This window comes from Pelecanus crispus, chromosome 3 (genome assembly GCF_030463565.1).
Source record: "Pelecanus crispus isolate bPelCri1 chromosome 3, bPelCri1.pri, whole genome shotgun sequence".
In the NCBI taxonomy this organism is placed as follows: domain Eukaryota; kingdom Metazoa; phylum Chordata; class Aves; order Pelecaniformes; family Pelecanidae; genus Pelecanus; species Pelecanus crispus.
In genome coordinates this window covers 110,089,216-110,112,489 of record NC_134645.1, presented here as the reverse complement: position 1 = coordinate 110,112,489, position 23,274 = coordinate 110,089,216, and the positions used below count along the sequence as shown (strand labels likewise).

The following is a 23,274-nucleotide window of genomic DNA, read 5'->3' as shown; positions in this document are numbered from 1 at the left end:
ATTTTTAGAGCTACTACCCTGTAGGATAATATTGATCAAATTCACAGAAAAAACAAAATATAACCTGGAATGTGGACACCATTCTACCTGTCTCTGCATTAATTAGCTCCTCTAATTACGTGTGCTGCTGAGCTTGTTTAAACACAGTGTTGTGAAACAGTGGAATTTTTAGTTAGACCTGCTGAAAGAGACCATCACTTTATGCACTTGCAACTTTAAAATAGGCTTGCTAAATGTGTATTGAAGCAATCACTTTATTTTTCTGATATGCTCTCTTAACTTAGTTTTAACAAAACTAGTACTATTTTGGTACAACTCAAATTTAACTAGAAATCTAACATACAGCTATTTATATCAGCTATACAGTTCCACATTCAGAAATACCCACTGACAAAAAAATTCTGACAACTGCACCCTAAGAGAAGTGTAACTGTGCCCAGATCTCCTCTTGATGAGCGACTTTTGACTTGAGCATTTTTATTGTAATTAAGACTAAACACCACAATAGTAAAGTAGAAGTATTTCATCAGTTTTGGAGCCAGTAAAATTCAGGTGTCTCTGTGGTCTCAGGCTAACTTTTTCCCCAGTGTAATATCTGAGTTTTTGCTTTCCCTGTGTTGTCAGAAAGCATATGCTTAAAGTCTCTCTTTCTAGAATATTGTCAATATTGCAATTTTTGCTTCTTTCTGTCTGTTCTGGATCAAGATGATTTACAATGGTGTCGTCATTCTGCAGAATCATTTACCAACTTGAATTGTAGAAAAAAATGCATCAAAAGGTTTTAACTTTTAGTTAAGTAAGGTTATAAAATGGCTTTTGTACTATGCTATCTGCATAGACCTGGAAGGGAGAAGGAATCCAAAACCTGTTGTTTTTAAGGATGGAGGAAGACTCCATGGTTCACAGTGGGGGGAAAAATGTATTTTGCTTTTGAGCTGGAAATGAAATCATCCATGGAAACATGATTTATTTCTGTCACTGAGACTGGCTGATATTTCAGAAATGTTGGCCCTGAGTCATTTTCATAGGCATTAGACTGTACACTTTTGAAAGTCTATTCATTAATGGGGGTATAAGAACTTGGAGATAAATAGAATAATCTGCTCCACCTGATAGAGTGCTGATAAAGGAAGCCATTCTTTCAATTGAATTTCCCATATTTTCCTGTGATATTCCTGTGCTGTTACTCCTTGTAGATAAGGAAGTTAACTGGTTAATGAAATTGTTCTCCCATTGTGTGTCTTCATGGGGAAGTGGAGAAGATATTTTTTTATGGTGAATAAAAGATACTGATTTCAGTAATTAACTGAAAACTAGATAAAACAATTAAAATAACAAACTCAGTTGATATCAGATACATGCATATTTCTTTAGGTGTTGTGGATGTGTGCTGTGTATTTGGAACTGAAAAAAAAGCCACCTTTCATTCCTTAGCTCATGAATAACTCCTTTTCCAAGAAAGGCAGAGATTTGCTGTAGGATCAAGTAGAACTATTTCACATTGTAGAAGCATCATCAAGCTGTGCAGTAATCTGTTCCTTCTATACTATAATTTGAGGAGGAACTCTAGCAGATTATAAACTGTAAAATCAGTAAGGCAGCTCAGTGTCACTAATAGATATTTGGTTTAGAAAATTTTTACAAAGTGAGATACATGATGTATCTGTCATAATCCTTCATGACATTGTCTACTAATTTAGTAAACATGAAGAAGTTAACCCCCTGGAAAGTAACTAAAGTACCTTTTTTGTTTGTTTGTTTTTTAAGAATTTTAGCTAAGCCTGGTCTATTTTTGTGTTTTTAGTGGCAAGGCTTGTGACATGTTTATATTTAGTTACCAGAAAAATAAAACATCCATCTGGTTGTCCCCCACAGTATTAACTTTCTTGCTATTATGAGCTCTTTCTTAATACTAACCAAACCCAGGAAATCCCAGGAAATTATTTTTGAGACTATTTTTATCCCTGATTCACTTTTGCTAGGATCGTACTATTACTATTGTGAATGTAATAAGTCAGATAATCAAGCTGCTTATGGCTTATGTTGTGGCAAGCTGAGAGGAAAATACGTAGCATGCAGGACTTCCCCAGTCACACAGAAACAAATAACTTACTGTGTATAATCAGCTAACTCAAAATACAACAAGGCACAGAGAGATTGAGGTCAGACGTGCTAGGATGAAATTGGGGTCTTTCTGATGTGTGCATGCATTGGCAGAGAGCTGTTATGCTAAATATGAACCAGATATACTGGCATGGAGAACAATATTTTTTGGCATTTTTTTAATGGCTTGGAATAAAAATTAGGAAATTAGAGCTAAATCATAGGAAAATCTGAGTGCAATCTGCACTTATTTTTTAAGTGTAAGGCACCATTAAGGTGATAATCCTGATTCACAGCAGTTAAAATGTGAAATTGTTCATGTGAACATACAAATGTTAAATGGTATAGGTTACAGTCTTTTGTCTGAGGCCCTTGTAAAGCATGCAGCTTAATGTTTTAGCATATTTGTGAAATATATGCTTAAAAAGTTGTTTCAAATCTGTGTACTGCATTAGATAGTATTTTCTTTCTGTATTGTTCAAGTAGTAGGACAAAGGCAAGTTTAAATTGCTTTCCTATCTAGTTATCTAGAAAAGCCTTTGGAAGCATGGGAGCTTCTGCTTCATTAATACTAATAGAAGCCAAACAGGACTTTTAAGTACCTCAAGGAAGTGATAGATATACAGGATTTCTATCCAGACAGCAGCAAAATGCTCTGTGCTTGATTGACTTGAGATGAAAGCTAACACTGATCTAAGAAATGGAGATTGTTTTGCAGTAATGGTAGGGTGAAGCTTTACAGATCCATCTTGATAGCAGGGACAAGAAACTTCACTGCATCTGAAAACTGTGTGTTTGAGAACTTCCTGTCTTCCACACAGTCCCCACCGCTTCTCTTATCTCTGGTGAGAGGCAGGAAGGGGATGGGAGGAAATGCTGCATATCTGTTCCTGGAAGGATACTGAACATTATACTAAGTGCTAGGGGAAGAGTTTGATAATATTTTCCTTTCTTTGGGAATTAGTTTTTACCCTGATGGAACAAGCACTTTAAATATATTTTTCCATGAGCAGTAAAATTAAGTGCCATGGTTCCCCCAAAAGTGATGTGTTCTCTGTCATGGAGGGACCTGGGGTCCTGCATCTACCTTGGCTGTGCTAGTTCAGCATTACATCATGCAGATCAGTCAGCTGAATATTGCTGATTGAACCAAGAAGGTCATTCACATTTTGTGGAAAAACTGTCAGTTCCTGAGTAAGAACCAGGAGGCCTCGCAAAAATAAATCAATAAGGCAAACACTAATATAAACTAAATTAGTATGACAAATAACTGTTCTAGAAATGGTATAATAATGTTTCTCACTTTTACATAAAGATATGGTTTCAAGAAACTTCTTACCTGTTCATGGGGAGGTCTGGCAAGGATTTCATTGAGGCTTCTCTGGTTATATCCCATTGGGTTTCTCTTTCTCATTAATAATTTTATTGCCATATTAGGCAACCTTCACATACTCTTTTTCCAGTTTGTTTCTTTAAAAAGCTCAGCTGGAAACAACCTCTACTCTTGTGGAAGGGAAGTGAGGTATTATTAATTGGTTTATACACCATGAGACTTGCACCCTTCCTCCCCCTTTCCTCTCAGTGGTGCATGCTCGTGTTCTTAGCAGATCCTTTGCTATTTAGCAAGGAAGGGGTCAAAATAAGATTAAAAAATAAGAAAATAGAAAACTTTTCTGTAAGGAAAAATAGAAAGGAGAAACTTGCTCTGGTACACAATTTCATGTAGTGGTCCCTGCCATAACATTCAGACTGTCTCTTCACTACTCCTTCCGCCAGTTCTGCCATTTGTCAACTACTACAGAAGGATGAGGAAGAATTTGAGATTAGTGGTACAGCTGAGGGCAGCAGAGAAAGTTTGGAGGTACTGTTGGAGGAAAAATCTGCCTTCATTTTTATTGCACATTGGACAAATTGGAGTTAGTGGCTGAATCCCATCTGCAAGCTGGAATTTCCTCATACTTAAACTAAGGGATTTTTTTTTCACAAACATAGTTAACTATAAGCTTTTTCTTTTGAAGGAGCATCTACCCATCCAATATTTCACTTGACCTAAAAGCATACATAGAATTGCATCATGTTTCCAAAAGTATGAAGAATACTGTCAATACCGTTCTTAAATTTTAACTGAAAATTGCAGAACTGTTTACTGTTTTATTTCTTGAACTTATTTTATCATAACTGTGTACTTTTTGGCCAGGCTGATGTAATAATGAGTATTCAGTGAAGGTTGGCTGTGCTATCCTGGGAAGCGTAATGTGAACACAGGTTAGATGCTGCTGGCAGTCCAAGCTGCTTCATTCTCATGAGGGTGGATGTTGCAAGTTGCAGAGTTTGCACTGATTAGTTCAGGGTCTAGTTCATGGGTCTGTGCTGTTTCCAGCTCTTACTGAAATTGTTCTGTGATGAAGTAGGGGTATCTACCTTTCTCCTACCAGTTTACATTATAATCAAATGATACGAGATTGTGCCATGGGATACTGTAAGTGGAAATACAATTGCTTGGGTCACCATTTGGCAAGGGAACATCTGTCGAATACCTTTGGAAGTTATAAGCTGATGTAGCCCATGGTATAGGTAGAGTTAATAATGGCTGGACTGGTGGTAGAGTAACATAACAGCAATGAGAATAAGTAATTGTGGCAAGAATAAATCCTAGCATAAATTTCAATAGCCCCTGAGCCCCTTAACCCAACTAAAGTTAACAAGAGTTTTCTATATATTGCAGGTGTTCACGTAATATAAATGTTATCATGAAAGTGGTAGACTTCGTATTAAAATAGTTAGGAGATACCAGCTTTTTTTACAGAAAGCAGTTTCTGAACCCTGCTTTTTCAATGACTTGAAACTTCTTTCTGCTTTTCATCTAAATTTATTCCTAGCAAGATTAAATCAGTTTCATCTCATGCTTCCCTGTTCTTTGGCTAAAATGCTTTTCTGCCTTGCTCCTTTGTCCGGTAGTAGTAGCTTCTTTCATCTGAGTTTTATTCCGTGAAGCTCATTTTCATTTCCCCTTGAAAACAGGCTTTCTGTTACTGGTCATCCTGTTCCTTGTCCAGTTTCAAACACTAGTGATGAGGATTGTCAACAGCACTTCAAATGAGGCCTTGTACAATATTATTTTGCATGCTTCCGTATGATTCTCATGTAATTTTATTATTATACTGTGTCTAGTTTTGGGCCCCTCAATACAAGAAAGACATTGAGGTGCTGGAGCGTGTTCAGAGAAGGGCAACAAGGCTGGTGAAGGGTCTGGAGCACAGGCCTTATGAGGAGCGGCTGCGGGAACTGGGGTTGTTTATCCTGGAGAAGAGGAGGCTGAGGGGAGACCTTATTGCTCTCTACAACTGCCTGAAAGGAGGTTGTAGTGAGGTGGGTGTTGGTCTCTTCTCCCAAGTAGTTAGTGATAGGACGAGAGGAAATGGCCTCAAGCTGTGTCAGGGGAGATTTAAAGTGGATATTAGGAAAAATTTCTTTACGAAAAGAGTGGTCAAGCATTGGAACAGGCTGCCCAGAGAGGTGGTGCAGTCACAATCCCTGGAACTGTTCAAAAAATGGGTAGATGTGGCACTTCAGGACATGGTTTAGTCTAGTCTACCCTTGATTGGTTTAGGTGGACTTGGTAGTGTAGGTTAATGGTTGGACTGGATGATCTTAAAGGTCTTTTCCAACCTAAATGATTCTATGATTCTATGATTTGTAACCATTTTTTCTAACCAGTACAGAGAAGTTTTTCTCCATGCAAGGCTGAAAAAAAATTTCAATCAGTATTTAACAAAGCATTGCCCTAAAAGCTGACAGAAACTGTATAGAATTAAGTTGGGCTTACTTGTTTGTTTGTTTGTTTGTGGGTTTTTTGGGTTTTGGTTTGGGTGGAGTTTTTGGGGGTTGTTTTTGAGGCTGTAGGTTGTTTCCCAGACTGGGGTAAAAGCTAAGACTTCTGTCAAGTGAACCAGCTCATGTACCAATAACATTAGCAGAACTTTTGAATCTGACAGTACAGAGATTTGAGAAGCAAAATGCAGAGACAGTATATTCAGGTTGAGATGTTAACTCAGTATGTGTAGAGGAAACAGAGAGAAGCTTGTCGACATAATGAAAGATCTGCACATTATTCCTAAATTGTCAGATTGACCTGAATAAAACAGCGTTCAGTTCTCATTACTGTACTGTACTTTTCAGAACATGACGGTTATGCTTAGCATTGCATCTCAGCTTTTGCAGTATGATTTCAGCACAGGCATTATTTGCATTAATGTAGTCTTGAACATAAAAAAATCCTTGACATTGATATAGTTTATGTGACCATTTCAGTTTGAATGAAAATTTAAATGTTTTTTGAAAAGGCAGAAAAATAAAAAAAGTAATCAGCAAAAGTACTGTTACAGAATTGACTCTTGCAAGCAGGAGGTGGGTTTTTTATATCCTAAATATCAAATACATCCACAGATGCTTGACAAAAAAGGCACTTCTTTAATGCAAAAGCTGACTGTGCTGAAACAAAGATAGAAAGCATTCCATCAGCAGATGAAGATGATGAGCCAGCATGTTCCCTAGTAGGCCAGAAACTCAAAAACAGTGAAATATGTTTCATACTGAATGAGCTTAATTTGCTCAGTAACTTAAACTTTAAATATAGTCAGGTCTGTTTCAGCCACCCATTAAACCATCAGTTTTGTTTGCTGGATGTGACACTGTTGAATAGTGACACAAGTTGATGACATGGACGCTGCTTTGAAGTGGTCCATTTCCAGCTTATGTGGAAGAGGTCAAAAATATTTGAACCTTTTTCTGGGTTTTGTGAGTTTGTTCTTTACGGAAAGGGTGGTCAAGAATTGGAACAGGCTGCCCAGAGAGGTGGTGGAGTCACCATCCCTGGAAGTGTTCAAAAAACGGGTAGATGTGGCACTTGGGGACATGGTTTAGTCTAGTCTACCCTTGATTGGTTTAGTGTGGACTTGGTAGTGTAGGTTAATGGTTGGACTGGATGATCTTAAAGGTCTTTTCCAACCTAAACGATTCTATCATTCTATGATTCTATGATTATAAAAGTGTGTATAATACCTCTGTTCCATGCATACAGGTTTGTCACTGATGATGAATTTCTTATCTGTTGAGGGTCTGGAGCAAAATTGAGGGGAGCATACCTTGTACGGAACATCTGTGGCTAACTTTGCTATGTGTTGCCTTTAACAAGTATTAAACATGGAATAGTTTTTTCTAGCCACCATTTCTTTGTTAATAGAGAACGTAGTTATTAAGCTATTCCAGAAATCAACTGGAATTGACAGTGACACTGGAAACATGGACATTGTACCTACTTGAAGTAATACATAACATCTAGCTCTGCAACTAATTCAGAAAATAGGGTTTGCCAAGACAGTTCCCGTGGACGTGGAAGAGGGCTTAACATTTGGTTTTGTACTCCTTTCCAGGAACGGCATGTACATTTAGTACCAAGAGGTATTAAAGAGCGTAGTTCCTGGAATGATACAGGCCTTCCTCGATATTATCCAAGGTACCCCAAACGTTTTGAAATTGCCTTAAATTTACAGCTGCTGTAACAAAACAGACATTGGGTCTTCAGCATATAGGACACTTTTTTGCCTGTAAGTGATTGTAGAAAAGAGCAAAGCAACTGGTCCCTGCCCTCACTTTTCAGAGCAGGTTGGTGTAACTGATAACACAAACAAGCATTTGTGTGGGCATTTAAAGGGTACTGCTTTACTGCAGTGTCAGTGAAACTCAGTTACCCCAAAAAGTCCATCCTTATTTTCTTAGTTATGAAGAATGAATTGTTTTCAGATTTCAATGTTGACTTTAAATACTTCAAGAATCTTAAGAAGCTTTTTTCCCAGAAAGTAGAGAAAGAGAAGTGGTTTTGTTTACTTACCCAAAACAAGCCATAGTTAGTGGCAAAACAACAGCTAAGGCAACAGATTATTTGTTCGGAGCATGATTTGATGAATATCGTGTCTCCTGACCTTTGATCAGATGAGCATTACTGGAGATTAATTGGATCAATGGTGGCATATGACATACTTCAAGTATCTGTACAGAAAGATTTATGCTTATATCTGATTATAGCAGATTAGTACCTGTAGATACAAAATGTCAAATCTACCGTGTATATTTAGGCCTTCCCAAACATCTCTTCAGTGAGATCCGAGGTTGTTGTTTTCTGTATGCTGAGGGTTTTTTGAGGTGAGTCTACATTTAAAAAACAAAATAAAAAAGGCCATTAAGGAAATTAGTAGTTTAATGTGGGTAGGACATTTGAGATTTCACTTGTAAGGTTGAACAAACACTAGGTTTGTAATTTGTCCAGAAACAACTACAGTGAAATTTGTAAGTAGGTATGTGTCTGTTCTGCTCTAGAAGCTGAGATAAAACCCTTTCTTCTTAGGTTAAAGGCTGAGAGGTGTGATCTAAGAGTATGGAAAATGAAGCATATTAGGTTGAAAAAAGAACTGATCTGTATACTGGTGTGATTCAAGAACTGAAATTATTTTCATGACTTCTATTATTTAGGATACAGTTGGGCTGCTATTTTTCTTTCTGAATGAGAGTTGTATGGAGATGTTTTTTCTAAGCAGGCATTAGCACATGTAATATTTTTTTGCCATACAGGACCCAAAAAGTTAATTTCTTCAGAGTCCTAGCGTGTAACATACAACAATATGCTTCTGCTTTACTGCCTTTTCCCCATCCCCCACTGGCTGGTGTTTCATCTTGTCTTGAGAGAAGGCAGCCATGACATCTTTCAATTTACTGCCCTCTTTTTCTCTGTGCAATAACTCATATGGCACTTCCTTTCATCCCTTCTCTGACTTTCCTTCCTTCACTGCCATCCTAAGTCTTTAAACACAGACCAGTCGTCACTTTCTACAGATGCTGCTGGTTTAGGCCTATCACCAGGCATAGTGAATGATAAAGCCTGAGAATAGACGTTGCCCAATAAGTGCCCAGTAAGCAAATTTTAACATTATAAGGTATTTTGTTTCTGCTTATTGTGACATTGTAACCTAGGTAATTCAGTAATCTGACTTAACTTCTGTGCAACCTAGCTGTGAACATGAACTCAACATCACCTTTTGTGGGTCTGAGCCCCAGCTTTGGCCCAAAGTTCACATTACCTATAAGATAGTTGTTAGAAACTACTTAAGAATAGTAAAGCCTCGGACTTCAATTGTCATCAAAGCATGGACTGTTAATTGCATTAAACTTCTACATCCATAAAACATTATGAAGTATAAGTATCCAGTGAACTATACCTAATAAGGTCTTAATCTCCAAGATGCCAATTTTCCAAAAGTCACGTGGAATAAGATATTATATTTGTCATGTTTTTATTATTGCATGTGGTCATAAAGTGGATATTTTGAGGCAGTGTTGTTTCAATATTTTATAACATCACTGTGGAAATATTTTTTTTTCTTTGTTTACATTCTAGCAAGTAAATGAGCCAGTCCTTTTTAATAAAGGAATTACATAATATATGCAAGAGGTTTTTAAATTTGAGGAAATATTCAAACTGGTAGTCGCATCAATTGCAAGCAATATCTTTTCTATTTCAGTCACAGAATACTGTTTTCTGTTGGAGTTTGCATCATTTTGATTGCTTTCTAAACTCTGAGTGGAAAAATCAGTTGTAACAAAGGATTTTTTTGTTGTATGTGCCTCTAGTTAGTAATAAGCATACAATTATATACTTTTGTAGCTTTTATTTCCCTACGCCCTAGAGTATCTTTTTCTGTGTTAGCAGAAGTATTCTGTACATTTTTGACTGTTATCATAACATAAATAAAATAATTTCCATTGTTTTGTTTCTAAGGAGATAAGTTTAGAGGTGTACATGCATGCTTTGAAACAACTGAACTATTTCTAATACTGTCTTTTAGAATATCATCAAAGTAAGTCTTCAATTGTTTCTTTGTTCAAACTCATTAGAATTATGATCAAAACCACTGTTAATTCACATATCTTGAATTTAAAACCAGTATCCATTTTTATTTTAAAACTCTTACTTAAAAGCAACTATGAAACGTAGTAGTGACATAAGGCATGAGATACTTAAAATTAGAGGACTGAACAGTTTGCAGGAAATTGGCATGTAGGAATAATTAGTGGTTTCCTCAGAAATCCAGCACTAAGCCTTATATCTTTCTTCCAAACACTTCCTCTTGGTTCCCTTCCAATGCTTCTGTGACTGTCCCTGACACAATTCACCTACAAAATCAAATCTCTGTAGGGCATAACTTTATGCTCATAAGTTATTTTCATAGCTGCTGTTTAACATAATAATTCAGAAGTAGATGGAATGGAAACGAAGAGGGTAAGTTTAGATGTAGTAAAAGGTAGATATTCCCCAGTATATCATAATCAAGTCATTGGATTTGCCTCATGGTCTTGAAAAAGGTGCTGTATCACTGAGACTATTATTAGTTTCAGCTTCATATCAGTTTCAGCATTATATCAGACAACATGCTGTCCAGTTTCTCTCTCCATATTGCTGGTCCAGCACACAATTAGTGCTTTGACTTCAATCTGATTAATGCTGATCTTAACTGTTTTCTAAGTTAATATCAACAGGTCAGTTTTAGGCCCATTTCCTTAGTCTCTTTGACATAGCTGCACCATTTAATACTGGTGGTATTTAATGTGCTGGTATCTCTTCTTATGGTCAGGGAACAGAGAAAGGCACTAATCACAAAGATGTCTTTCTTTTCCCTCCTAACTTTGCATCCCTCTAGTCTTCTGTTTGCTAGTTTCTTTTTTTATCTTCGGTAACCTTGGAACCAGTTCTTTTATTGTATACAGAGACTTCTCTTCTTTCAAAACCTACTAATACTGAAACATTTTATAGAATTGATGACTTTGTGTTGGATTAATGATCATCAAACTAACGAGTAACATCAGTGTTCAATATTGTATTATGTTGAATTTCTAATATGGCACTGGGTTTAGACTTCTGGGATTTGGAACACATCTCATATTTGAAATTTATAGCTCTCTATATTGAAGTTTCTTTAAATTATGTACATCACCTTTATTTTGGTTTCTCTCAATCTTCATTGTTAGTTTTTGTAACTTCATTATCATTCTTCTAAATGCATTTGACCCCTTAGCTCTGTGTTGTCTAGCTTTATCATTTATTCTGCAGCCTTGGTTCAGCTATAAGAACGGCTCCACTACATCACTAATACATCTCTTGTTCATGTACCTCAGCTTTCTGTGGCTTCCAATTCTTCCCGTGTTCTCTACTCTCCTTCCCCTTCCATTTTGGAAAGCCCCACCACAAGGTCACATATGCACAAAGAGATGTGAGTCCCTACTTAGGTGCACTGCATGCTGGCACTCCCCTACTTGAGCACAGCTAGTCATGGTGTCTGGCAGGGAGGCTGCTCTGTCTGGCTTAGACAGAGGTGATGCTGGCAAGGTGACTTCTATTTCTATCAACTTGGGTTTTGATTACTGCTCTTTCCAGTCCAGACTCTCTCCTCACCCCCATTACAAACTTTCACACTGCTTTTATACTAAAAAGGTAACTTTGTTTCAAAAGTCTCTTTGAAGTTTCTCACCAAATCACAGAATGGTTGAGGTTGGAAAGGACCTCTAGAGGTCATCTGGTCCAACCCCCTTGCTCAAGAAGGGCCACTGAGCACCAGTTGCCCAGGACTGTGTCCAGACGGCTTTTGAATACCTCCAAGGATGGAAACTCTACCACCTCTCTGGGCAACATGTTCCAGTGCTCAGTCACCCTCACAGAAGAAAGTGTTTCCTGGTGTTTAGAACCTCCTGTGTTTCGGTTTGTGCCCATTGCCTCTGGTCCTGTCACTGGGAGCCACTGAAAAGAGCCTGGCTCCACCCTCTTTCCACCCTCCTCTCAGGTATTTATAGAAGTTGATGAGATCCCCCCCCGAGCCTTCACTTCTCTTGGTTGGACAGCATCAGCTCTCTCAGCCTATCCTCATAGGAGAGATGCTCCAGTCCCTTCATCATCCCCATGGCCCTTTGCTGGGCTCTCTCCAGCATGTCCATGTCTCTCTTGTACTGAGGAACTCAGAACTGGATCCAGCACTCCAGGGATGTCCTCACCAGTGCTGAGCAGAGGGAAAGGAGCACCCCCCTTGACATGCTGGCAATACTTTACCTAATGCAGTCCAAGACACCATTCACCTTCTTTGCTGCAACGGCCCGTTGCTGGCTCATGTAAAGCTGTTGAAGCAAACTAATGGTTGTCTTCCTCTTTAACATGTCCATTTGGGGCCTGATAATAGTCTTCCTTTTTAATATGACAATCTGGAGCAAACATCCTTCAGACAATGAGTATATGTATACGCACACACTATTCACATTCATAGTCGTATCTTAGCAGGTCATGTTGTCCAGGCCTTTTTCTAACGGTGACCATTAAAATCTCCTATAAACTTTTCATTGTTGCTGGCACCAACTATCATTTTTTACTTGGAGGTTTGCAAGACCCGGTAATTTACCTAGTTCTTCAGCCTGCTTTGGATTCTTTCCTGAACTCATAAACTCAATACTAACCTTTTGCAGACAAAAGCCCAGTGTCCCATAACAGGTAAAGAACTAAGATTTCTGTCTCTTCAGTTAGCTACAGCTCTCATCCTAAACCTATGAGTAATAACCAAGGCTTCCAATGCCTCTGAACACTCACTGTACTAATGAAAATAAACCTTTTTGATACTTGATATATTTGTTTTTAAAAGCATAGATGTTTTCGTCTGCCTAGATTGATTAGTTGTTTTCCATCATTTGGTCTGTTTGTTGGTTATCTCTTATTTCTGCTGCACAAACAGGGTTCATGTGGTTGCTTAGTTTTCTGGGTCTCGATTTAACCAATGAGAATTCTATTGCAGGTTTTCCGTAAGCTGACATTCTTTGGTGGAGCTTTTATGCCAGCACTATACAACTTCTGTCATCTCTGATGCTGAGACTCATCTGACTTTAGCATTTTCTGTGGCAGTTCCAGTCACTTCTCTCTACTTCTTTACAAAAAAACAGAGAAAGTAGAAGTTAGTATGTTGAATGTGTTGTTCATTCACATTGATTTTTAAATAACAAAAACTGTAGCCATGCATTCTGAAGGTTGCACAAAATATTTAAGTTAGAGAGACTGTTCAGTTTCAAGGAAAAATATATCTACCTAGACAATCACATTTTCATGTGGTATGTTGTGTCCCAATAGAAGCAAAGTTATAACCTTTCAGCTTCAAAAGAACCAGATCCACAGCCCATTTACCAAGTAGAGATTTAGCAGAGAGTGTATAATATCTGGTCAATAAACAACAGGATTACCCTGTCAGTTATCAGTACCCTTCATCAGATAGCTCACTTGTAGTAACAGTTGTGTCACAGGGCTCTTTTTTTTTTCAAGCTTCTTAGTATGGTTTGGATGAACCCCAAACCAGCAGTAACAGTTTGTGTTAGTTTACTTATAGTTTCTATCATCTAGGTGCACACACGACCCACAAAGATCCTGCTAGCTCTCTACTTGATGACAATTAGTGAATTTTACAAAGTGGATGTTTAGCAATCTCACTGCTAACCTCAAGCACGTAAAACTTATTTCAGTTTTATTGCTGTGTCAATGGCCAAAAGCAGCACTTTACAGTTTTTATATAATTCTTCAGCATCAGACATTCAGTGGCTATGGGTTATACATCTATGCCAGTAAAATTAAATTTGGGACCCACAGCTGGACTGTACTATTCTGTCTTCCAACCTGGATTTAGTTTTTGAAAGCTTAATAAGCTGAACCCAAAATGACATAAAATGCCTGTTCTAATCTAAAAACCAGTCTTAGAATCAGGCTGTGTGTTTACAGATACTTTGTAGGTTCACATTAGAATGTGAAACTAGTGGCTACACCTGCTAGTCAGTTAAACAGCATGAAGGCATTGGCCCTAGCACTATAACTCAGTTCCCTATGTGGTTGTGTTGTTAGAAAGTTCCTCGGCATTATTCTCACCTAACACTTTCCCAGATAATTTATAGATGGCATTTAGGAGTTAATCCATTATAGAAACCAGTAGGTAGTTTGGCTGTGGCTCTCCTCTGTGGATTGTGAGCATTTACTAGTATGTATGTGGCCACTCTATGCCAGTTGGCCTCAAAGTCAAAGAAAGGCTCTGGCACTCTTCAACTGATTAATAGAAATGTAGCCAGTGTATCTGTTTTATAGCAACTTTCTAGAGAATGCTTTCAGTCTGTGGTAAATGTGCTGTAATTAAAGATAGTTTTATTGCTCTTTCATTCACTCTGGGGCTGGTACTGCAGCACGCCCAAGAGGCTGTAAATTCATTCTAGTTTATACCTCATCAAGTCCTTTATCCATAGCAGTAGTCCTTAGCAAAAAGTTCAAATCATTATGGTATGTAAAGATGCAAAAAAATGAAAGAATATTGTGGTCAGAGCAGTTTGTTATCCAACATACGCCATACCCGTGTACACTAGAGCATTGAATATGTATGCTGGCTGCTGCACTAATTGATCTTCAGCCAAAATTTCTATATTTCTATTTTGACCACTGTGTGTGTAGAACTGTGCTGTGTGTATTCAGATACCATTAATTAAGGATTATCCACAGTGTAATTTGTTTTTATTCCAGTGTGCATACTCATAAATCTCAGTGATTCCAGTATCATATGCTGTATGTAGCACTGTAGCACCATCTTGTGTGAGCTGCAAATGTGGTTTGAATATATGCATTCAGCAATCTTCATGTTGGCTATAACGATTTCATTTAAAACCCTTTTATGTAAAACTGAAATCAGGAAACAAGAACATGAAATAGCTCCCTCTTATAGTATATGTGGTAGATTTCATAACAGCGCATTCATTTAAGATACCTATTTGTTATGATGATCCATATAAATATGAGGCATGGGATGCTGCAATCTGGAGGCAATAAATATGCATTTTATCTGTTTTCAGCTACAAAAGTACAGAAGTAAAGCACAGAGATTAAAATCTTTGTGAGAAATAAAATTAAACCGTGGTATGGGAAAGAGGTGCTAGGGAAATTTAAGTAGGAATTTTTATGAGATAGCTGACAGGAATAAAGCTGGAAAATGCTTTTAAATGATAGCAGGTAGTAAATGGGGCAAGGACTCAGAAATCAATGTTCATAATCAGCTGTAGTGCTCTGAGGTTTCTGTATGTTTGGAAAGATACATGTACACAGGGGCAAAAAGTGGGAAGGGAAACGCATAAAACAGTCTTGTTCATATGGCAGAGCAAACTGATTGGAGGCATGATTGTGGTACATCAGATGCACTCCTACACTTTAATATCTCTATGAACTTCTTTTGTTCCACCTTTTCATGCTTTAATTTGTGCCTAGTTTCCCTTCATTTCTTCCTTCTTTTACTGAACCAATTTTAGTATACTCAGTAGTTGGTGTAAGAGGAATTACAGTCTTACTCTTTAATGCAAGTTCAGCCATGGAGGAGATAACTACTACTTGCTGCCATTGCTACAAGTCCAGCATATTAAAGTGGGGTGACAGTTCTTCTATTGAATGTAATGAAAAGAAGCACTCTCAGTCACTTTTAGCACTTTCAGTCTCTTCTTTTGTGATGCCAATTATCTAATTTTTCCAAGTATATTAACATAGTTTGGGCAGTTATATAGTAACTCTAATTCTTCTTGAGTGATTATCCATTTGAACATTTAGGTGATGGAAACACATATGGTTAAGAACTCAAAGTATAAGAATTTGTAGCCTTCATTGTAACATAAAATGCACTTTTACCCATGTGTGCTGTCTGACTGTGGCACAGGGGTAAAACACACCCCATCTTCCTTTTTATATGCAACTGAGTCATAACTGTTTTCATGCCTTAGCACCTTAAGAGTCCTGAGCCACAGTATTTTCTTATTGTTCTTCAATTAAAACTAGGAGTAAAAAGTCAAAGCGTCTTTTGTGGGTTTTGCTATGATTTCCTCAACCAAAATATCTAGCTTCAAACCACACTTTGCATGGGAACACATCATATCATCCTGACTACATCAAGTGCTTGAATTCTTGGAGGAAGATCATGTAATTGCTGAATATTCAGTCTGTCAGGGTTTCAAGTGTGAAAGTGAAAAGATATCTTGCTGCTTTTTTCTGGTAGGAGTAACTGATGGAGATAAGGACCTGATAAACATGGGTATTTTCATCTGGTTTTGTTTTCACATCATAAGAAATAATGGTGTGTGACTTCAGATCATGAATATAGATATCAGGAGAGAGTGACTGTGTAATCAAGGAAGACAGCATTTGACTTCCCTGCAACCAACACTCTCCCAGCACATGGCCAAAGAATTTTGTATTAAGCTTTGATGATTGCTATAAATGCAGATCATGAAGGGAAAGAACTGGCCTATGGATGAACATATATATTGACAGATGCTGGGAAAAAAAAATTATGCTTTTTATGCATACATTTATAGTCCACTATTATTCTCTGTCTGTCCTGTTTTGGCTACAGTTTGTATTTAGGAGGCTTGGGGGCAAAAGGAGTTTTTTCTGTTTCTTTTAAAGTGATAAAAGCAACTAGAAGAAAAGTTATGTGGGTATTGGTTGTTGACGACAGACTGCCAAAAGAAAAGTTCCATCAGTGCTTCTCTCACCATCCTTTCTAGCTCTGTACTTGCAATGTGTAGACTAAGAGGAGCTTGGGTTTCCCCTTTTGCAGCACAGTTCTGGCAGCAAGCAGGTGCAGCTAATGCTAAAAGCCTTTAATCTTGCATGCTTGAGCATTTGTGCAGCCATCATGTCCATATGAGCAATACATCCTGAAATCTCTCCACCTGACTGTGTAAACATCTTCATTATTTCCTCTTAACTAGTCTTCCATTGCACCTTCCATTTTTCACTTTTAGATGCATTCGTGCGAGAGATTTAACTGTTTTCTAAATCAATATTAAACAAATGCATCTACCTTGTATAGTTCAGACAGTTAAAGGAATTGAGAGCAAACATAATTATTAGCAAATGGAAGATATGCACTTAGATTGAAAGTTCAATAGTAATAAACATTGAGATACGGACTAAAAAAGCGTCTACAGGAGTGGGGGATGGATAATGGTATCCAAGATTTTGGGTGATTTTAACTCTAGATCAGAAGACTCATGGCACGATTCCAACTCCAGTTAAGGACTGAAATAGTTATGTATTATGTAGGAGAGAATAAAAGCCATTTGTATACGTGGTCTAAAATGCTGCTATGCGAGCCAAGTTGTTTCCAGTGTGTCAAACCATAATCCATTCTTACCGCTAGCATGTTTCGTGTGTTTCGTTCAATGTCCTAGATACACCAAAATCCTAGACACTGCAAACCCTATGGAAAGAGAAAGGAAGTGCTGTGGTTATTTTGTTATCCTATATTATGAATATTGTTAAAAAAATAAAATCCTTGCTTTAAGTTTTGTAATTTCTATGAAGAAACTGTCACAGGGAATACATACCACAATTAAAACCTGAAAGTTGTTCTGTTCAGGAGTCTTTCAGGAAGTACTCACACTTTCTTCAACGCACCGCTTTTGTTCCCACTGTTTCTGTTTGACCTTATGAGGCATATAGAAAAAAGTGCTGATCTTTATTTTGTGTAGAGTACTACTATATTTATTAAATAGCCTGTGCTGGTAGGCTAGAATCCACACTTACCTAAGAATGTAGTGCAAACGAAGGGGGTTTTTTATCAGCGGTTTATATGCTCAGGTAAGTTATTTTGGTGTCTATCACTGTTTTCTACTGTCATTTAAGAATGTTATGTTTAAGGACTTACTGAATGTGCAGTCTAGTAATTTCCTTTTTATTTAATTTCTTTCACTTCAGGTAACTCGTGGAGCAATCCAGTAGAAGTGACAGCACTTTATTCGTTTGAAGGACAACAGCCGGGTGACTTGACTTTCAAAGCTGGAGACAAAATCACAGTCACAACCAAAACAGATTCCCAGTTTGATTGGTGGGAAGGAAGAATAGGAGGACAAACTGGCATCTTCCCAGCCAATTATGTTGCCATAACTAACAACTAAATTGGTATAGAAGAAAATGTTGAAGCAGCAATGTATATACACTGAAAAATATATTTTAACTTTATCAGATTTTATTAAAATGAGATTCTTGGTCAAGACTATTGTAACACAAAATTGAAATGCATTAAATGACCTTAACTTTCCCTTAAACTTATTTCTTAAATAAACAGTAGGTGATAGTCAATTTATGGTGAGGTTTTATTTTTGAGCAAGTTGCTGTATAAAAAAGTACTCCTATTTCTGTCTAGTTTCAATTCTGTCTTGCTCTATGGATTTATTGTTTACATGGGGGAAAAGTGACAAACAAAACTAGACATGCTGAAAAAATACTGATTTCTATTATAGTATAATTTATGGTCTCTTTCTATAATAAATGCTCTCAAATTTGCTTCAAACCATCTCTGAGTTGGAGTTCTTTACTTTTACTAAACACAGATTTTTTTTGCAGGTATGGCAGAAGAAATTACTTTTATACTTGGTTTTAAAAGTCATTTTAGGCATTGCAATTTTTCTTAGTAACTACTTCAGGTCTGGACCCCAATATTTGCCCTTGCTAGGCATACAAAGACCTTTTTTTAAACAACTGTGTAACAGTAAAGCAGTTCAGCTTCTCTGATATACTGTCCTTATCTTTGAAGAATTTAATCACTTCTGAAAGTTTGTTTAATAAAATGCATGAATAGTCCCTCACAGAAAATATATAGTCTTATGATGTCCCTTGAGTCCTGTAGGAACTTGTTCCACAGATGGAAAGCAAGATAGAGAAATCTGTGCCTGGTTCACAAGTGAGCTTGCACAATTCTTCCTGCTTCTTCCCATTTAAGATTTTTTTGATATTTAATCTTTAAGGAAAGAGCACAATAGAGTAAATTACAGAGTAAATAGAGTAAATTATTAAATGTAAGATAGGGAAGATATTTCTGTAGTATATATGTGGTAGTAATGTATAGCATTATCTTTCTCAAATTTTAACTTAATTTTTGAGTATTTTTGTAAATCAACTTCATTTTACAGATGCAGATATTGACTTGAAAGTTGATGTGACAAATCAGAGCAGAGATGAGAATGAGACTTGGAGTTTTTGAGAACTAGTTTAGTTTCCTTCTCATTGCTGGATATGCTGAATTTGCCTCTTACATGGAGTTAAGGCCAAGATGGTAATTATGCTTCTTCAGCCTTGGCTTTTCCCCACTTAAAAATATATTTTGTTAAGTCCTTGTTTCTTCTAACAGTGCCATGAGTATCAGATAGAAAATTAGTATGTGTGGTCTTCCCAGCAACCAAGTTGCAGTTGATCTGCTGTTATGACCTATTAATCTATCAGGTGCTGTTTAGCTCTAAGTTATCCCATTTGAAGTGCAAGGTTAAGCCTAGTATAGAGGAAGTCTTATCATCATTAGAAAATCATTCCGCTCCATTCATTGGCAAAAGTTTCTGGATCATTCCAGAAATCGACTCCACTCATTGGCAAAAATCATTCCACTCCACTCATTGTCAAAAGTTTCTGGATTTCTTTCAGACTGAGCCACACATTTTTGATAAACAAACTCAAAATGAGACAGAAGAGACTGAAACTGTAGTCAAATGTGTTTACTACCTTTCAGTGAAAATCCTTCATATTCTTTGCCTCATAGACAAGACAGATGTACGTGATCTGTCTTCAGGCAGATACCACCACCAAACAGATCCATTTTTTTAGAAAGTATTTTCCAACCAGTTGGAAAGATTTACATAACCTGATGTGGCTGCAATGGAGTGTTAATATATGCTTTTAGAAGGACTTGTAGCATCTGCCAATTTTGAGGTGAGAAAGCAAATTCTGTGTTTGCCTGTTTTTCACAGACTGCATGTATTGCTTATTAAGCAAGGAAGCACCAAATCATCTAATATTGAGACTCAGTGAACAGGATTAATAATAATATCAGACCCAGAAGCTGGATATGCCACATATTCACAAAGAATCACTCCTGTATTTATTATACCCTGTTGCTGCACGTTAGTTACACAGTACAAGCTGAAGCATCCACTAGCAGAATTGTGCTGTAGTCATTCATTAGTCATTTCCAGAATGCTGGATGCTTTTTCAGCCAGTATACTTGCCTTTGTGTAGGGTTGCTAAAGCTTATTAACTCATCTCAAGTGTCTGCTTCCATGAAACTGTCAGATTTATGAACTTGCACAGTACAATCTTTTTACTGTTTATGTAAATTCAGTTTCTTGGATTGACTTAGGTTAGTTGGGGAAAAATGAGGGTTGTCTAATACAAGTGTTCACGATAGTCTGTAGGCTGCAGGATAGCACTGATTAATTACTAAATCCAAGCCATGTTTTGACAGGGAAATATTAAATGGGAAGTGTATCTCATATCTGGAAAATTCCCTTCTTCCTCTAAATATAACATAGGAAAGAGAAGATTCAGTGGCTTAGTCTAATGAAAGAAAAGCCATTGGTTGTCAAACTTCTTGAAGCGCTATAGTACTCTACTGCCTGATTCTACGTGCCCTTGACACGGGCTGGATCAAACCATGTCAATGGGCTTAGGCTAATTCCAAGTAGGTTTAGTTATGGGCTTTACAGTAAAAGGCAGTCTGCACAATTCTGTAAACTAAGAGATCTGTAAGGAACAGGTAGTTATGCAGCAGGTTTCCTGCAGTAAGTCTAGGAACAAAAACCTACAGAGGCACCCAAGAGATGCTTATGTTCTGGTAAGAGAGGTTTTTCATGAAAGAAGGTCCATGTGTTCCTTTGCTACAGGGTGCCTGACCCAGATCCAGAAGAAAGAGAAGATATTGAAGAAGATGATGCCTCTAGCACAAAGTATTAAATGCATTTGTAGACCAGTTATGAGGTGCCTGGCATCTGGTTTTTAGTGGGGCGTTGGTAGGATAAATGTCTGTAGGACCAAATCAATAGGCATCTGTACTAGAACAGAAAAAATGGGTTATGGAACCATGGGGTTCCCTCAACGGGATGCTTAATAAAAGGTACAGAGATTACAGGCAAAGTGATTCTGCTGTGATGTTGAACAGGTTCAATTCATCATCTTGCTCATATAAGCAGTTACCTTCAGCATATAGAACAACTATTTTTATTGCTCAAGCACAGTTAATCAGACAATAGTAATTTCTCTATACATAATACAGTTGCTTTCCATATTTATTTTGTGACTATATTTTAGATATGGCAGCCTTCGTAGGCTTTGTTTTGAGCAAGGTAATCCCAAAATGTAATAGTTAGGACTGTATGCTCTGTGTTCAACATCATCAGGTAACTTAATCGTAATTGATTTTAATATTAAATGTTTCACCATCCTAAATAGTCAAGGTAGAATTCTTTCTTGGAGGAAATCTTATGGATTACCATACTACAGGCTTCAAATTTTTAATTCCATGGTGTCCAGAAATATTTTTTTCCATTACACCTCTAGGCATTTTTCTCTGGTTGTGATGAGTCACTAGACTGGCAGATCAGTTTTGCAAGGTGCGCTACAAAGAATCTTCCTTCTAGCATGTCTAGCTGGTGTGTTTTCACTAACATGTACACATATTGATGGCAGGTTTGCAAGAAAGTTTTTACCCACTCTGGCCTTTTATAAAATATCAAATGATTTGCCTGCTAGGAGCATTTGAATGCATCTTCCCTGCTGTCTGTGGCCTAAGGTTTATCCTTTCAGGGACTGAAAAGCTTGTGTAAATGTCACAATTGAAGGACAAAAAGAATGAAAACCTTGTTTATTCTCACCCACAGTATGCATTTGGGTTTTGCTTGGTTTCCAATGGACTCAGAGATATTCCTTATAATAGTTTAGAGGGCTAAACAGGGGGTTTTGAGGCAAGTCCAAGATGATTAAAGCCTTACCATCTATATCCATTTGTGATAGCTTTCATTGCTTCCAGTGAAGGAAGATGAAGGGAAGTGGTTTTGTTCCTCTTTTAACAGTTTCCATAGTCTCCCTAAACTGTATTTTCCCCCTACCCATATTTTCAAACCTGAGTTTTAATTTGTTCCTAAGCTCCCTCTATTACCTATATGAAGGTGCTTCTGGAGCCTTAGACATGTGTTAAGATAATGTAGCTTCTCCACTGGTCTGAGTTTGTTCAGTGCGTGCAAGTTTTTCCTCCTGACGCTGTTCACTGTCCAATCTACGGTCATCAAGCTAACTGTTTTTTCCAGAATAAAAGCATACCGGAGAATATACACTGATGGTAACAAGACTATCTACCAAGTCTATCCAGCAAGAGTTCAACTCACAGGAAGATCCTAGTGTGTACAATCTCCTCATCAGCTTTTTTATCAAGACTGTTTTGTCTCTGTTTTATGTGGTTTCAAGACGTATGACAGCTTAGTTTCTTCAAATCCACCCTTTCCCTACAATAAAACTTCAAAAGACTTGATATCTGGTTTATATCAGCATTTAGCAAAATTTACATTAGCTGACTACTGTGTCTGTTAGTTTTGCAAGGAGAATCCATTGAAAAACTCAGAAAAACACTGTAATTACTAAATACACCAAGCTTTACATAATGTTTGTAATGGTGAAACAATATCTGACAGTTCCACGCTTCCAGAATTTTCAGTATTCAGAGTATTTAGGCAACTGTCTGTCAACAAATGATGTAAATAAGAAAAGTAGTCAGCTTATGATAATGGGACAGTTTATCTTTAAACTATAAAGATTAGCTTAAAACCCGAAGTACTCATTTTATCCTGATACCAGCCAAAGATACAAGATGCACGGGGAAAAATGAAAAAGAAGGTTTTTTTCTTTCTTACAGGCATTTCATCAGCTAGTTGTTAAAGAGAAACAGCATGCAACTGTTATCAAGAGATCTTTCTTCCACATCTGTTTTAATTAATGCATCCACTTTAATTAACTATTTGAAGTGGTATCTATGCTTTCAGCAATTTTAAAAAGTTTCTAAACCTTATTCAGTTTATTCCTAACACATCTCTGACAGCCAACATAATTTTGTCCATTTATGTTTGTTTGCGATACTTCTAAGCACATGACCAAAACCATAATTACAGCGTGTTCAAATTCTATTCTTTGCAATATCTGTTTTGCAAAAATCTGTTAATTTACTAGTAATTTAACTTTAGCTCATAATTTTAAAAATTAACTTT

General features: G+C 37.2%; 1 protein-coding gene across 1 annotated transcript in view; it reads left to right on the top strand.

Moving 5' to 3' along the window:
- SH3YL1 (SH3 and SYLF domain containing 1) overlaps nt 1-18,150 on the top strand; it is a 35,645-nt gene extending 17,495 nt beyond the window's left edge. Inside the window, exon 10 of the mRNA XM_009482157.2 lies at nt 17,951-18,150. Within this exon, the coding sequence (XP_009480432.2) occupies nt 17,951-18,150 (200 nt within the window). The remainder of the gene's footprint in view (nt 1-17,950) is intronic.
- Nucleotides 18,151-23,274: the final 5,124 nt, after the last annotated feature.